Below are 15121 nucleotides of genomic sequence, written 5' to 3' on the forward strand. Positions count from 1 at the left end.
GATTGCGACTTTCGTCTCATCAGTTACTTTTAGAAACTTGGCGTAATGGCAACAATAGAATTCCTCAAATTCAACGCTATTGCACCATATGTAAAAGTGGTGATATTGAAGATGAGAATCACTTCCCTTGTGTTTGTAAGGGATTTACTGATTTACGTAGACTATATTTAAAACGAAAATACTTTGTTAGGCCTAGCATGATGAAATTCATTTAAATTATGCAAAACAGGAACTATACCATTCAACTTAATTTTGGCAAATTTCTTAAGGATTCGATCGACGTCATAACATTGTAAATATTGTTGCATTACCACTATCACTTAGGTAAGGCTTACGTTTAGAATTTAACTCTACTTGTTTCATATATAATCTTATTATATTTCTTCATACAATTTGATTGTTTACAAAGTACATGCTTGTTATATGATACGCCACTCTTCGTGACTAATAGAATTTAAATAGTTTGCTTAACGCTTGTTTGTCCATCCTCAATGTCATTAAACACTATTATTTAATGTGCAAATACTGATTATTAATTGTGATCATATTATATATGTATTAAAAAGTAACATGTAAAACAGAACACATGATATGAATCCAACAGAATTATCCAACAAATATGTTTAATCAATGAACAAGATTAAAATGTAGAAACATTTCTTTTACAAATTTAAGAATTAAAAGGACCATTTAATAACTTAATAGCACCTTATTTCCAGTTCAGAATAGTGTCATTTCAGTTTGAACGTATTATCAAGGGGAAAAAACAATATACAACATTTGTAAAACAAAACAATGTTCAATCCTTACTTTTATTTTTATTGTTTGGTCGACGGGGGAAAATTTTGACTTTATTTTTATTTTTATTTCTCTAAAGCCCCTCGCCCCGACTCAATTTATTTGAAAATTTTCCCGTAAACCACTTAATAAAAACTTGCTGGTCGTATTGCAATTGCTTGGATGAAGAGATCTAATAACTTTCCAAGGCATCAAGAAATGCAAAGGTTATACATTGTTTTATTTTTGCATAGGTACACTGTTTCATTAGCAATTAGCATTTTTTAGGTGCGTGGCTAGATGTATTTTTGCGTACGAAACCATGCCCTCGTTGGATTCATTGACTTGTGGCAATATACATCACATTGAACAAAACTAGGAGAAATCGAAACCTACAACTTTATCCCCTACCTTAAGGTTTATAACTAACATTCTGTTTTGATATATTTATTTTAGCGATCCTGGCCTTACCAGTAAGTCCACAATACACGTACCCTTACAAATAGAAATATCCGTACATTAAGTGTGCGCCAGCATGTTTTTGCTTATGACATGATCAATAATATCGTATACTTCAAACAATGTGTTACATGTATTTCTCTATTTTTTTTTAATCGTCATTGACGAGTCTTTTTCAATTTCATCATCAGTGTGATTTTTTTGTAAATGTAAATGTTCGATGGAAAGAAGACAAGTTATGTAACGACCAGGCAAAAATATGACAACGCGACTAATTCGCTTCTGATAATATTTGTCCGAATAGTATACTTCTTTGCCCTGTTTTTTTTTCAAAATAACCAATTTAGAACGCAAGTGGCTGTGTCAGAAAATGCGGCGTTTACGTTAAATAATATTATTATGTTTGAATGCATGTTGTTGTCTTCCTGTGTTTGGTTCGAGATAGTGTGTTTACAAAAGAGTATATAGGATAGTTATTTTCAAAATGGTAAACTTTGAACATATTGTTCACGAATATATTGTTTGCGTTTTATGTAATCAAACACCTATTCCATTTGTTTTACATTGTAAACTAATTGAGTCTTAATAAAAAGGGGCTAATTATAGATTTTACTTGATGTTAGCCGAAAATTGTAATTATCTTAGTGTCCTAGTAACATTGTTGTGCTACATATTTATGTGCGGCACTTATAAACATAAAGTTGAAGAAAATAAATCGATTCATTGCCATTTTTGACGTTTAGGATAATCAAGGTTACGACTAAAACCCTGAATTGAAATGGCCCCTTAAGCCTTGGCCATAGAAATTTACAAATGTAAACTTTGTGACGATAGACTAATTGATATACTGGAAATAATTTGACTTTGATTCTGAGCTTGAAAGACGTTAAAATGTTGACTGTATTTGAACGCCAAACTTGGCCATTTCGTACCAAGCAAGTGCGTACCCAAATAACTTGGACGCAAATAAAACTATTTCTTCACAGTTTGTACCAAAGGTGGTACAACTGACCTGTATTGTCTTATCTTTCAATGTTGTGTCAGTCTGTTTCAATCAATTTCATACCGGAACTGTGTAACAGTACGGACACAAGTTTTGGTTATATTGATATTAAGTGTGATCATGATCTTCGAGTAAAGCAGATAGCATAAGATAACAACCAATGTGATCCAAAACATTCTTGGTCTATCTTTTTATACGATTCAATCTCCTGTGTATGTTCGCCAAAAAGGGTCACTATTTTAAATACTTACATACTTTTCTAGTTTGAGCACTATGTCGAAAATTTATCCGAAAGTATGACAACACAAATTCGAAGAAGTACTCTGCTTCATAAATTATTCATTTTAATAATCTAAAGCACAGCGAATGTTTAACACGAGCACATGCACGTTTAAACAGGTGGGATGGTGCCACTACAAGTTCCGGTGTGAGCCACTGATACTTCTCCATGGCAGTGGACAGCATGCAGTTCACACTTGTTACCTAAAACAAGTGCATAAAGAGGTGTCAAAAGACAAGTAATTTGACTTAGATAACCACGAAATCTCCGTTGGAATGTGTTACATGCATTTAAAGCTCCCTTGACACTCTTTTGTGTGCGTTTCGTTACAAAGTTTTTTTCTCTGATTCTATTTGAACACATTTTTGCCTCCTGAAACCAATCGTGATCAAGAGTAAACCCTTTGTATACATTAAAAGTATTTGAGTTCACAGAGCGAAATGGAAATAAATACTTACTGTATGTTTTCCTGTCGGAACCGCAGACGGGATCGTACAGTGCCATACACATCATGTCGGGACATGGCGGATAGTAGGTCGTCCCGCATGGACCCGCATAGGATGTCAGGGTCGGGTCCAGGCACTTGGCTTGTTGAAAGTAGCATAGGTTTGCTGTAATGTAATCAGTCTGAGCAAACAGTACAATTCGTTTGGTTTAATGTGTAATTCTGTAAAAATACAGACGCAATTTGTTCACTGTGGAAAGTGTGCACTACTAAAATATTCCCTTTATTAACTCATTTCTTTCATGAGGAACATATGAATCTTCAAAACATTTTGAATGAAAAGTTTTTGACACTTGGATAAGGCTTTATGAAAGGTCTGTGAAATGAGTTGTTAAGAGCAGCAGAATATTACAGCTAACAAGAGTATGTCTTCCATTTTTTATTGCGCTGTCGAAATAACCACCTCCGAACTTTCACCGAACATAAAACAAACCAAAGTTTTTAATCATATAATCGACTAGTCAAATTAGATTTATTTCAATAAATAATTTAAAATATAATATTTTAAGATGAAATTACGAAGATGATCGTACAAGGAATGAATGTGATATATTAACCAAAAACAAAACCGTTCGTGTTTGATCTCCTTTACAGATACCGTGCATAACATAGAGTAATGGACACACTAAGGCTGTCTCTAATGTCATTTAAATACAGTACTCAATTACGATATGTTGATAAAATCAGTGTAACTATTTCATTCACTTCTTTATGAGAAATTGGCAGTTCTGTGATATTAATATTTATTTAATATTTTCAATATTCCATCTCCCGGCTTTAACAGCATTTCCAAACTTTATACATACGGTAAGTTTTTCCGTTAGAGCCACACACGGGCAGGTACCCGTCGATACAAAACTCGCCACACTGAAAGTTCAGAGACGCCCCCAGACAGCCTACACAGGGCACACGTGTACAATTTGAACTTTATTTACCAAAGCAGATTTTTTAAACGCTTTAAAAAAGAATAATAAAGAATTATATATTAAACAATTTAACAGACCAGACTTAGTTTGAATCGTTGAACTTAAATGTTTATATATAAAGTGCGACTACACACTCTTTAATTTCCATCTGCCAATGAAATAAAAGCATTATTTGAAAAAAATCTAACTTGCCTGATAAAAATGCAAGACACAAAATGATCTTCATGGTCAATGTGTGTTCGGCTCGGAATACGGTGTAAATGTGAGCTGAAGTTTGATTACATTTATGCTATCTAGCACCATAGTTATCTCTAAATAGATACTGACTTATCATCTCCATGCTAACTAAAACAGCTGGCCGCAAAGCTGAACTGAATAATTTCTAGTTCTTCATTTTCATTCTCCCTTGTATTATTTAAACGCGGCCAAGTTGTATATACGAAGCGAGAATTTTGTTTCAACGCGCTGCCATTTCCACGGAATCTTATCTCTGTTCTGCTCATTCTATTGTTGCTTGATAATTTAATGCCCTTGACATGAGTGAACACTTTGTATTCTCCCTTTGTTTACAGTGCGTATGCCCAGTGAGTTCCACAATTCATTGCACCATTTACCACAATGTATTGTTTTAATATTCCGGAAATGTTTGATACTTGTGGGTGTCTGTTATCGTTAACATTTTAATATATAAATTAAACTTACAAAATCAACGAAATCGGCTTGAATACGAAAGGTCTTATATGAATCAGACTGTATCCTTGCGATAAACATAAACGTGCTACTTCCCTTGGATGAAAATAAGCCATGTAAAATGGCTATACAACTTTCAGAAACCGTCAATAACAGACAGTCTGTGGCATAAAATAACGTAGCGATTATAAAGTGAACCGATCTTAAAATCTTGCGAGCGTGTCAGTATGTTACAGCAGCCTGTTGAAAAGATTTGAAGATTTATTCTTGCGAGGATTTGGACAGGTTGAAATTATTTAGCCATAAGGATGTGTGTTGTTTTTATACAGGAAATTAAAACGAAACACGACGGACATTACAGACCATGGACATTATGGACCAGACATAAAGAACCATATTTGGGGAAATTACGGACCATATTTCGGGACATAATGGACCATCTAGAGAAACATAACAGACAATGATTTGTACTTTTATTTATAATTTCCATGCTAAACTGAGTCTGATTGGGTGTCTCCATTACCTCTATCATACACAGGCGAACTACTTCAGCAGTGTATTTTCGGCTTCTGAATACGGCCATCTTACAGCGTCGGATTAGCGCTAAATTTTATAATCTTGTACATGTTTTTTTTTCTTATTAAAGTGACACTCTTATTCAAAATCATTACATACACATGTGTATCAAACATAAGCTTTGAGTGATACACCTTAAACTACGTACTAAATATTACATTTATGGAAAAATAAGGTACTGATAACAAGATTGTAACCGTGTATTAATAGCTAAAAACAAAAACAAAAAATTAAATGATTTGTGAATGCTAAAAGATTTACAGTGATATACTTTAGGCTCATAAGGTAGGAAACAAATGTTTTATGCACCTTTCTTTCAAATTTATCTCGGAATCCTTCATAGGAACCATTATTAACGACATTTGTTTATCCTTTTAATTATATCAACCTAATTGTATTATATGTGGTAAGTCTTATTTCGGAGTAAGAGTGCATCTTTAAATCAATTTTGCATTTCAAGAATTAGTGGCATATACATTATCCTTAATTAGGTCATTTTCCAGTTAAAATATAAATTTTTCGTTTTACTCAAAACTATTATATACATGTGAATGCAATAAAAAGTATTTTATCGGTTTCATTATCTAACGGCATAAAAAATATTTACTTATAAAATAATATGACATTACGGCACAACTACGCTTTGGTTGACTTCGGAAAAGTACAAAACTCTCATTAATACGCTACAGATATGAAGAATGAAGGTAGCAATAGCCATAGTCGTGTGTTGAAGTTATTGTATTAAATATCATCACCAGTAGGTAAAAGCACATGCAAAACAGCGCAACGGTATACTATTATTCATTAATACACTATGATAGTTATAGAACATACATTTCATCTATATATATTTCAAAATTGCCGGAGACGTATAATGCAATGATCGATCTTGAAATTATACCACGTGTGCGTGCATAGATACACTATGGCAGTTTTAACTTTTGTAGTAGCTCGATATAAGTGTGATTTTTTTCTTCATAAATACGCTACGGTTAGTATATAATATTTCTATGAAAACAATGTTGTACTAAGGTAGTGGAAAAAGGTTTTCCAAAATGTTTTAAACGTACAATGCTGCAAAAGATGTTTGAAATGCAACCACGGTGCGAAACTTTTTATTTCAAGCAATTTATGCAGAAATGTGCCTTTTTCGAAGTAAATTGGAATTATAAACACATAAACACCCCCCTAAAATGCCATGTATGACTGAACCATGTTTGTATAAATATGCTATTTTAGCCGTGCGTAATTTCAACAGTTTTCCAGGCACATATAATTTTATGTAAAAGTCAGTAATAAATCAAAAACTGAATCTTATGATTTTAGAAGCGGTGTAAATATGTTTGTGTCTCTAGTTCATTGGTGTTTGGGTCCTTGCTGTGTGCCTCCAAACACGGTTTATTTTTGAATGTCCAATTAATGGGATTGTCCCTGTAGTTTTTATTATATTTCAATTATTTCTGTTTCTTTTAATTATTTATGTTTCTATTTCATACAACTGCATAGAACGGTGTCAAAACAATATGTTTTATATCAAATAAACTGGAAAGGAATTAAGATCTACTATCATGATATTTTACAAACAAACTCATTAATTTCCCACATATACGTATTCTTTCACAATTCATTCATACATCAAAGTAAAAAGTGTATACATCATGGATATTGAATTTCATTCATTCATTTAAATCATATGGACATAGGATACAATCAAACATGACGATCTCCTGTGTTCAAAAACGGTCCAACTATCGACCCAAATAACTATAGAGCTATCTCTGTTGGATAGTGCGTGTGCACCTTTCCTAACACACCAGTCTTAAGGTTGGCGACATTTTGCTCAACCAGCTTAGTTTCATGCCATTGTCTTTATCAATAGGGTTAGGGTTAGGGTTAGGGTTAGGTTTCTGCTTTACATTCAAGATTCCAGTCTATAAACCATACTTTTCTTTAAAAACTCTTTTGTATCTTGCAAAAGTCGAGGTTTAAGGATTAAAAAACACACTCTTTCTTAATGAACGGGGTATTTTTATGTATAAGTTGTTTTGTTGACTAAGAGCGAGTCCTTAAATTTCGACAAAAAATAGTAGGTAAAATGGTAGCGCGCACACCCCCACACACACACACACACACACACACACGCACACACACACACGCACACACACACACACACACGCGCACACACATGCCTTCTATAAATATTTATTTTAATTTTTCGTGCAGTACAACCTATAATAAATGTACATACTATATGAAGACATCATTTGTAAAATCGAACATTGCCTTAAATATTTACTCATAAAACACAAAAAGGAGTTAATAAAATGATAAAATTTGCATGTTTACATACAGACAAATCAGCATGTTAGTATTTCTTTTACCATTTTAGTGTTTCTTTTAATTTGCAGATTTGAATATTTTCAGACAGATAAATCAGCAGTATTCAAATGATACATATCCATGATCTTAAAACTTTTAAATTTAATATGACAATGCTGAAAATGTCTTGTATGTTATTTATTAAATGCTTGCTTTTAAACTTAAGACGATATATCATAACATTTTGCGACATATCCTGTATGTTATCTTCTGGTCCAAATTTAGGCATTGTCACTCATTTCCGTATTGTCTCTAGCAACATGTGTACCATAACAGCTGTCAAGGCCAGTCCCAAAGCTATGACAATCACTTGCCTTTTCCGAACAGAAACAACCTGACTAGAGCTATCACTTAATGCGATACACACTCCCACACACTCACTCTAGGATCGGAAATACTGCCCTGATAGAACAACTAAAGAAAGCAAGTTGAACGAGTTTCAATGAAGTTAAACTTGCAACATAATTTTCATTAATGTTGAGACATGAGGAAGATTGAAAATATAAGTACTGTCATGTGACAAACTATCATCAGTTAGGCTTTAACAAAATGTATTAAGCTCAGGCGGTTGTTTTGACCTTGAAGGTAGGGACAGAGTCTATAGTGCAACACATCCTCATGCTATGGTAGTCACCCTGCCATACATGTTTTTACATCAAACCACGAATGAGCAAAGATGTGGATCGTTCATGAGCCATTAGCAGTAAGGCTGATATAACAAAGCACACTAAGTTCAAAAGGTTGTTGTGACCTTGACCGTGTAGGTAGAGACTAGGGTCTGGTGCGCTACACGTTTCCATGCTATGATGGTCACTTCTGCCAAATAGAATTAAAACCCGACCATGAATGAAAAAGATATAGTCCAGACGAACACAGGACGGGCGTACATGACAAAATGGTGATTCCTTTATAGTCCTAACATTAATTTGTAAGAACGTGTATGATAATAAAAGCAGTCACAGACTGAAATATTTTCTTCCAAATAAAGCACTTTGCCTTCCGACAAAGGACAACAGTAAAAAATTAAAAAGGCAAATAACTCAGATTTTACAGCAAGGGACATGGGCCTTGTGTACTGTACTTCTCCTCAATGAGATAGTTTTGTTTAATACGTTTGGAGTCGTCCCTTAAAGACTTTTCTACTTATGCTACGGACAAAAATGTAAGAGAATAAACAAAAGGGTCAAAAATAAAAATACTATGAGATATCTGTATATGCAGGTTGAAGCAAATACCTCAGACTTCTCAAGTTTACTCTGGCCAAAGAATAAATAGCAACATTGACAAAGGGCAACAACTAAAAAACATATGGCAGCCAGAGGTATGGTTTTTGATCACTGCAATCAATGAGATTTGAATATGAAGTTTAAGGTTAATACCTTAAAGACCTTTCCAAGTCCGGACAAAAAATAAGTAAGAAATTAAGGGGAATAACTAAAAAAACGACTACACCCGGGGGTATAGTTCTATGTACTGCACTTCTACTCAATGAGATCTAAATGTATAGGAAGCTTGAGGTCGATACCTCAAAGACTTCTCTGTTTATGATCAGACAAGAATGCCGGGATGCACACATACACCTTCCATACTCTATCACCATCGCTTTCAGGCGGGGATAATAACATGTTCTAGCATTTGAAAACAGATTACTTTGTCGAAAATGAAGGTTCGTGCCCTTCGGAAAATAATGTAACCATCCCCCTTGTCAAAACTATTGCCAGCATGGCCTCATGCTGAATTTCAGCCATAATGACTTAAGAATAAAATAAAAACAGTTTGACACAAACTTCATAAATAAAATTGCCATGATGTATAATACCATAATTACTTTAAATCTTACTCAGTCTCTTGTCAATTTTTGTATGCCTCATATTTAGTATTTTTTTATTTCAGTTCAAATGTACACTTACTATACGTGCGAATCTATTAGGTTTAACTTGAATATGTATAAACACTGACATGACATTCTCGGCATCATATAGGTTATAAATACGCTGGAATGCCATGGATGTGAAGATGATTGAAAAAATGATTCGAATTAAGATATTTCACTATGAATAAATAAAGAAATACACAAATATTTATAATTGCTTCCTTGATCACTTTTGTTGGCGGTTTTAGGGCAGTATGGGTCTAGGTGTAAATGGCACTCTGACTAGTTTTGTAGGACACCTCAATGGAGTGGCTGCCAAACTAGTCGTCGTGACCACAATAGAGTAGCTGACATAGTTGCTTATGCTCGGAACTGTGATATTATGTCTTGACGAACCTGAAACACATGTTTTAATAACTCAATGAGAAAACAAAGTAAAAGGTTTTAATCAAAACAAACATCCTTATGACAACAGAACAAGAGATGTCATAAGATGAGTTAATATCATTATAGGCTATTCGAAGGGCCCTGTATTGATGTTTTTCTTATTTTTAGAGTATTTCTTATTACAAAAAGGCCAAACGATAGAACAATAATTTGATTTGATATATATCATAATAGAAGTCTATATTTCTTTTCAGAGAGACATTTGCTTTGTCTTTACAGAATGATCAGCTGAGTTCCCGCTTTTTTGCACAGGTGTGATATTTGAGTAGTCTGGTTCCACTCCTAGAAGTTTGACCTGGTACAGTTTCACTAGGTTTGCTTGCATTTGATTAAATGTGAACCAGTCAAGGGGCTGACTGCTTTTTGTTTCTAGTGTTGACTTTACTACGTCTTTATTTGGGTGCCAGTTAGAAATTGCGATGTCATCAGCATAATTGTACGGTTAAAAAAAATGAAAATATGTCGTTTATAAAAATGTTAAAGATCAGAGGACATGCATAATGTTATTTAATAAAAAAAATATAAAAAGGCATAATAACAAAAGTGTTAATGTCTCTGTAATCCAAGGCAAAACAGGATTGAAAATGACACAAGTCCCAGCATAAGACTCCACCCAGTGGGGTAACAAATATGGTATAAGGTTGTCAAGACAATTTAAAATCAGCTTTTAATTGTTCCCCTGGCTGAATTCATAAGATACACTAACAACGCTTCCGATTGATATTAATGTTGCCGTAAACAAGGACTTTACGAATTGTAAACTTAAAAACAATCCTTTTCAGGGCCACAGATAAAATAAATGATGATATGTAAAAAAAAAAATTGTTGTTTTTTCCGACCGGGAGGAACGATTTGATAAATAATATGATACAGCTGGCGATTATCCCAAACAATTAGGAAATAAAACCCATGGGGCAAATTTCAACGTATTGTAAAACTACGATACCAATCTATTAGAGTGTCCTATTAAATCGCTGCTCCGGAATATTTCATTTGACTCTGAGAATACCGTCAAGGTTGTCACAAACAGCAGTTACAAAACACAGCGCTATGCCTAAAGCAGGATCAATGCCCTGCTAGAAAGGAATTGCTCCTCCTATATTTGAAACAGGTGTCATATGAACAGCACTATATAAGTCTAGTATACACATTGAATTTCAAATTTCGGAAAATTCGCCTACCAATAAGGTAAGTGATGCGTTTTAAAAATTATTGGTAGTTTACATTTCATTTAACGTTGGTATCTTACATCTTACGTCAGCATGTTATATGTATAAAAGTTCATCATTTACATCTAACGTTAGTATATTACATTTTACGTTGGTATATTACATTTAACATTGGTATTAAAATGTAATATTGGTGTTTTTCATTTCACGTTGAAAATTATATTTAATGTTGGTATATTACATCTTACGTCGATATACCACATTTAACATTGGTAAATTACGTCTAACGTTGGTATATATTATTTTATATATATATATATATATATATATATATATATATATATATATATATATATATATATATATAATATATTATATTTAACGATGAAGATTATATTTAACATTGATATATTACATAGTACGTCGTTATACTACATTTAACGTTGATAAATTACATCAAACGTTAGTATTAAAAATTAAACTTTGGTATATTACATTTAACGTTGGTATATTACATTTAACATTGGTATATTACAATTTATGTTAGTCTTTTACATTAAACGTTGGCATATTGCAAATTATCTTGTAAGATTACATTTATTGTTGGTATATTCGCTTTTTCCTTGGATTAATGGAATTTTACAGTTAACGTTTTTTAATAGTTTATATAATTGTTACGACGTCTTCAAAATAGTCGCATTATAAACAGTAAGCAGATTAAAACTATTAATAAGGTGTTGATTTCAATGAGGGTTACGTTTCAAATTTGCATTTATGTACTTTCGATGGACTGCGCCCGGTAAAATGCTACACTTGTCCGCCTTTTTTCCAAACTATGCAGCGTTGCATTAGCTTTAAGTAAATTATAATTTTCACCCTTATGTAACAAACGAAACTATGTGAAGTCTTAACATTCGATGAATAAAACCACAAAGATAACGAAGGGTTATCTACTTACAACGTATTTACTGTAGTTTCTTTATGTGTAAAAAGGAAAGAGCGAGTTGTTAATAAGTCATGATGATTTAGCGTGGTTTAATTTTACTGACATAAAATATATTTTCAGCAGTTGGGGAAGCAAGAAAAAAGTAAGAAAAAATACGTGGCTGTTGCTAATATATATCGTGTGCTGCCTCATTCTCCAATAAACTAATTTTAATAGTGTTCACCATTAACTCATTCATGTTTGTTATTTCAGATGAAGTGTTTACTTGCTGTTACATTGGTTAGTCTGGCAGTTGCCTGCGCCAACGGGCTGAACCCACGTACGACCATATTACAACAATATTTACGTATTGTTGATATAAAGTTATCGTGGAGCTGTATCGTAGCTAGTTTATTAATACAAACAAAAATGAAAGTTGTATACGTTAATTCCGATACAAATCACAAATGAACTGCAACCGGTGTATCATCTGTACGACAGACCCGTGCTGACATTACAACATCACATTTTTATGAAGTTGTGAAGTTAAAATAGTGAAATCGATATATCATAAAATCGTGAATTCGTGGAGCTGATCTCGTACACGCGATGAAATGTCCTAACTTTTACAGAAGATGATTAAATAGCTTTTTATTACAAAACAATAGCGTTAAAATACATTTTATTGTATCGTGTAACGCTCACAATAAAAATAACATTTTGCAAACTCTTAAAAAGTAAAAACTTCAATACAATTTCATTTGTATGCGTCCAAAGGCATTTTGTTGATTAATACGAGTACCATCAGTGCAATTAAACTATTTGTTTACAACAATTTCAAATATTATTACTAGACACAACTATTCATATATTTCAGAGTGTCTCTCGCCACCAAAGGAGCACCTAATCTGCAGGGATGGTCTGAAGACTCTGAAATGGACGTACGTCCTTCGTGACCGGAAATGTTCCCCAAAATGGGGCTGCTACGTCAGCGGGGCAAAAAATGTGTTCGCAACGGAGGCCGGATGTCGTATTAGCTGTAAATGATAAATGTAACGGATGATTAATTCACTTGCAATTCAAACTCTGTTTGCTTGATTCAATTTTGTTTTCCTTTTTCGAGCCTCAAACGAGTGTTCACTGGTGATACCCCAACATCAGCTCACTGTCTGTGTAAGGTGTGGGTAAGGCGATTATGAATCAATTCCTAGATATGTATCACACTCTCCCTCTCTTTTTCGCCACCCCCTAATTGTGATGAATCAAGTAAAAATGTTAAACTAGTGTCTGTATTTGCGTATCGGTCCGGTACTGTTTATATCTACCTACGGTGTCGATGTATAACATTCATATGTAAACATGAATAATTTTTATGATCGTGTTCGTCGAGAAACTCATGTCAATGTTTAAATGCCCCCCTCGCCCCTATTTAAACAAAAGTTTGGAAAAGGTCAAGACAAAAATCTTCATTGGCTTTATCTTATGAATTTCAGTGTCTGTTTGTCCACGGTCCATGTGGTCACATTGAAAACATGATCGTGGCCGAATTTAAGATTTCAGGAGTTGATCGTGAAGATTCCATTTCGTATGTTTTATTCAAGAGTACAAGGGTAGGATAGTTTAACGTTAGCACTTTCAGTGGCGGCTAAAGCGGGTCACAAGAGTCCACGATCCCGACTTGGCCGGCATATGAACACTACTAACACCTAATTTCAACCTCAGTTCAAATGACAATGCAAAGTCTGAGTATATATGTATGTATTATCTTCACATATTTTTCATAAGTGAGTCCACTTAACAAGATGTATTACCTTTTTCTTAAATGAAGGATTAAAATGCATTAAGGATTGATTACCTGCCATTTCAATGTCATTTAAAACCATTACAGAACAATCGAATGGCATATAATTATTTGGATTTAATGGTGGCGTGCGTTCGCATTGCTGGATAATATTTATCTCGAAGTTTTCTTGGAAACTATGCGAACATGAATGATGACTAATACATTGATCGAACGGCTCAACCATGCATTATTTGTGCACTAACTCACTTTAACGAACTTTCGCGTATAGCAAAAAAAATGATAAGAAACTAACCTTAATTGGCAATCAATCGGGCAATAATACTACTGATGATAGTATTCAGTGTGGTCACGTGACCTTTTTGTTAATTTATGTTTTTAATTTTCATTTCTTATCTCGTTTTTCACCCTTCGTCTGCTTGGTTTCAGAAATATCTCGCAAACATTAACCTTATTATTGATTAATTTGGCTTACCTAAAAATAAATTGGCTGAAGGATTGCGCCTGCGTAAAGCCAATTTAATGGATTAGTGACGCAAACATTGAGTGACTTTTACCAAGTTCATGGACATTATCTTGTGTTTTGTTGATGATAATATAACTTGACACATATTGATTTACACTCTAATACGAAGTTCTACTTTAAATTTATTCTTAGTAAAAAAGCAAGTTAAATGACTAGCCGAAACAAAGAATACATCAAACCTATTATTTGGTTCCATTACACTACATATTCTACTCAACGAACTGAACTGAACACGATTGCCTGTTTGCACTGACATTTCAAGCTCATAATTGGTAGTTGTCTATATTTAGTCGAACACCAGAGTGAGAAATGTCACGGAAATTGGATTTTGTTGAACGTAATGAATTGTGCAAATCAGATAATTGTGTTTGTTAAGAGAACTACACTATTGTGTGGGTTTGTTTTGATGTTATTTTTACAAAACTGTGACTTGCAGGGGCGGATCCAGGATTTTGGGTTGGGGGGGGGGCGTAACTTTTAATCACTCTAAAGGTTGCACTAGCAGATCCAGGGGCATACCTATAGTTCTAATATCATAACGAGGTTTCTATTAGGACGACTAAGTGGCTTATATAATTTGTATATTTTCGTTAAGCGGGAAAAACGAGGGAAGATACATGTATAATTGTGAACCCATGTTCAGATTCTTTTACTATTCAACATATTCTAAGTGCATAGCTATCTATGTGTATCTATTCGCACAATGGATCTATCAGTAGCATGCGCCTAGGATATTTCCTGGCGTAGATGTTCACAATTTCCTCAATATCCAATTTTATGTCCCT

At 33.7% G+C, this 15121-nt stretch overlaps 1 protein-coding gene and 1 long non-coding RNA gene across 2 annotated transcripts; one reads left to right on the forward strand and one right to left on the reverse strand.

Moving 5' to 3' along the window:
• Positions 1–2602: 2602 nt before the first annotated feature.
• On the reverse strand, positions 2603–4193 carry LOC128219538 (turripeptide Pal9.2-like). The gene is made up of 4 exons (XM_052927360.1): positions 4143–4193; positions 3831–3920; positions 2978–3130; positions 2603–2722 (listed from the first exon to the last, which is right to left on the reverse strand). The coding sequence occupies exons 1-4, from the start codon at positions 4174–4176 to the stop codon at positions 2631–2633; spliced, it is 369 nt and encodes a 122-aa protein (XP_052783320.1). The 5' UTR covers positions 4177–4193; the 3' UTR covers positions 2603–2630.
• A 6788-nt stretch (positions 4194–10981) lies between these two features.
• Positions 10982–13074, forward strand: LOC128219570 (uncharacterized). Its single transcript, XR_008258584.1, has 3 exons — positions 10982–11103; positions 12283–12349; positions 12887–13074. It is a non-coding gene; the product is annotated as an uncharacterized LOC128219570 (long non-coding RNA).
• Positions 13075–15121: the final 2047 nt, after the last annotated feature.

This window comes from Mya arenaria, chromosome 15 (assembly GCF_026914265.1).
Source record: "Mya arenaria isolate MELC-2E11 chromosome 15, ASM2691426v1".
Classification (NCBI taxonomy): Eukaryota; Metazoa; Mollusca; class Bivalvia; order Myida; family Myidae; genus Mya; species Mya arenaria.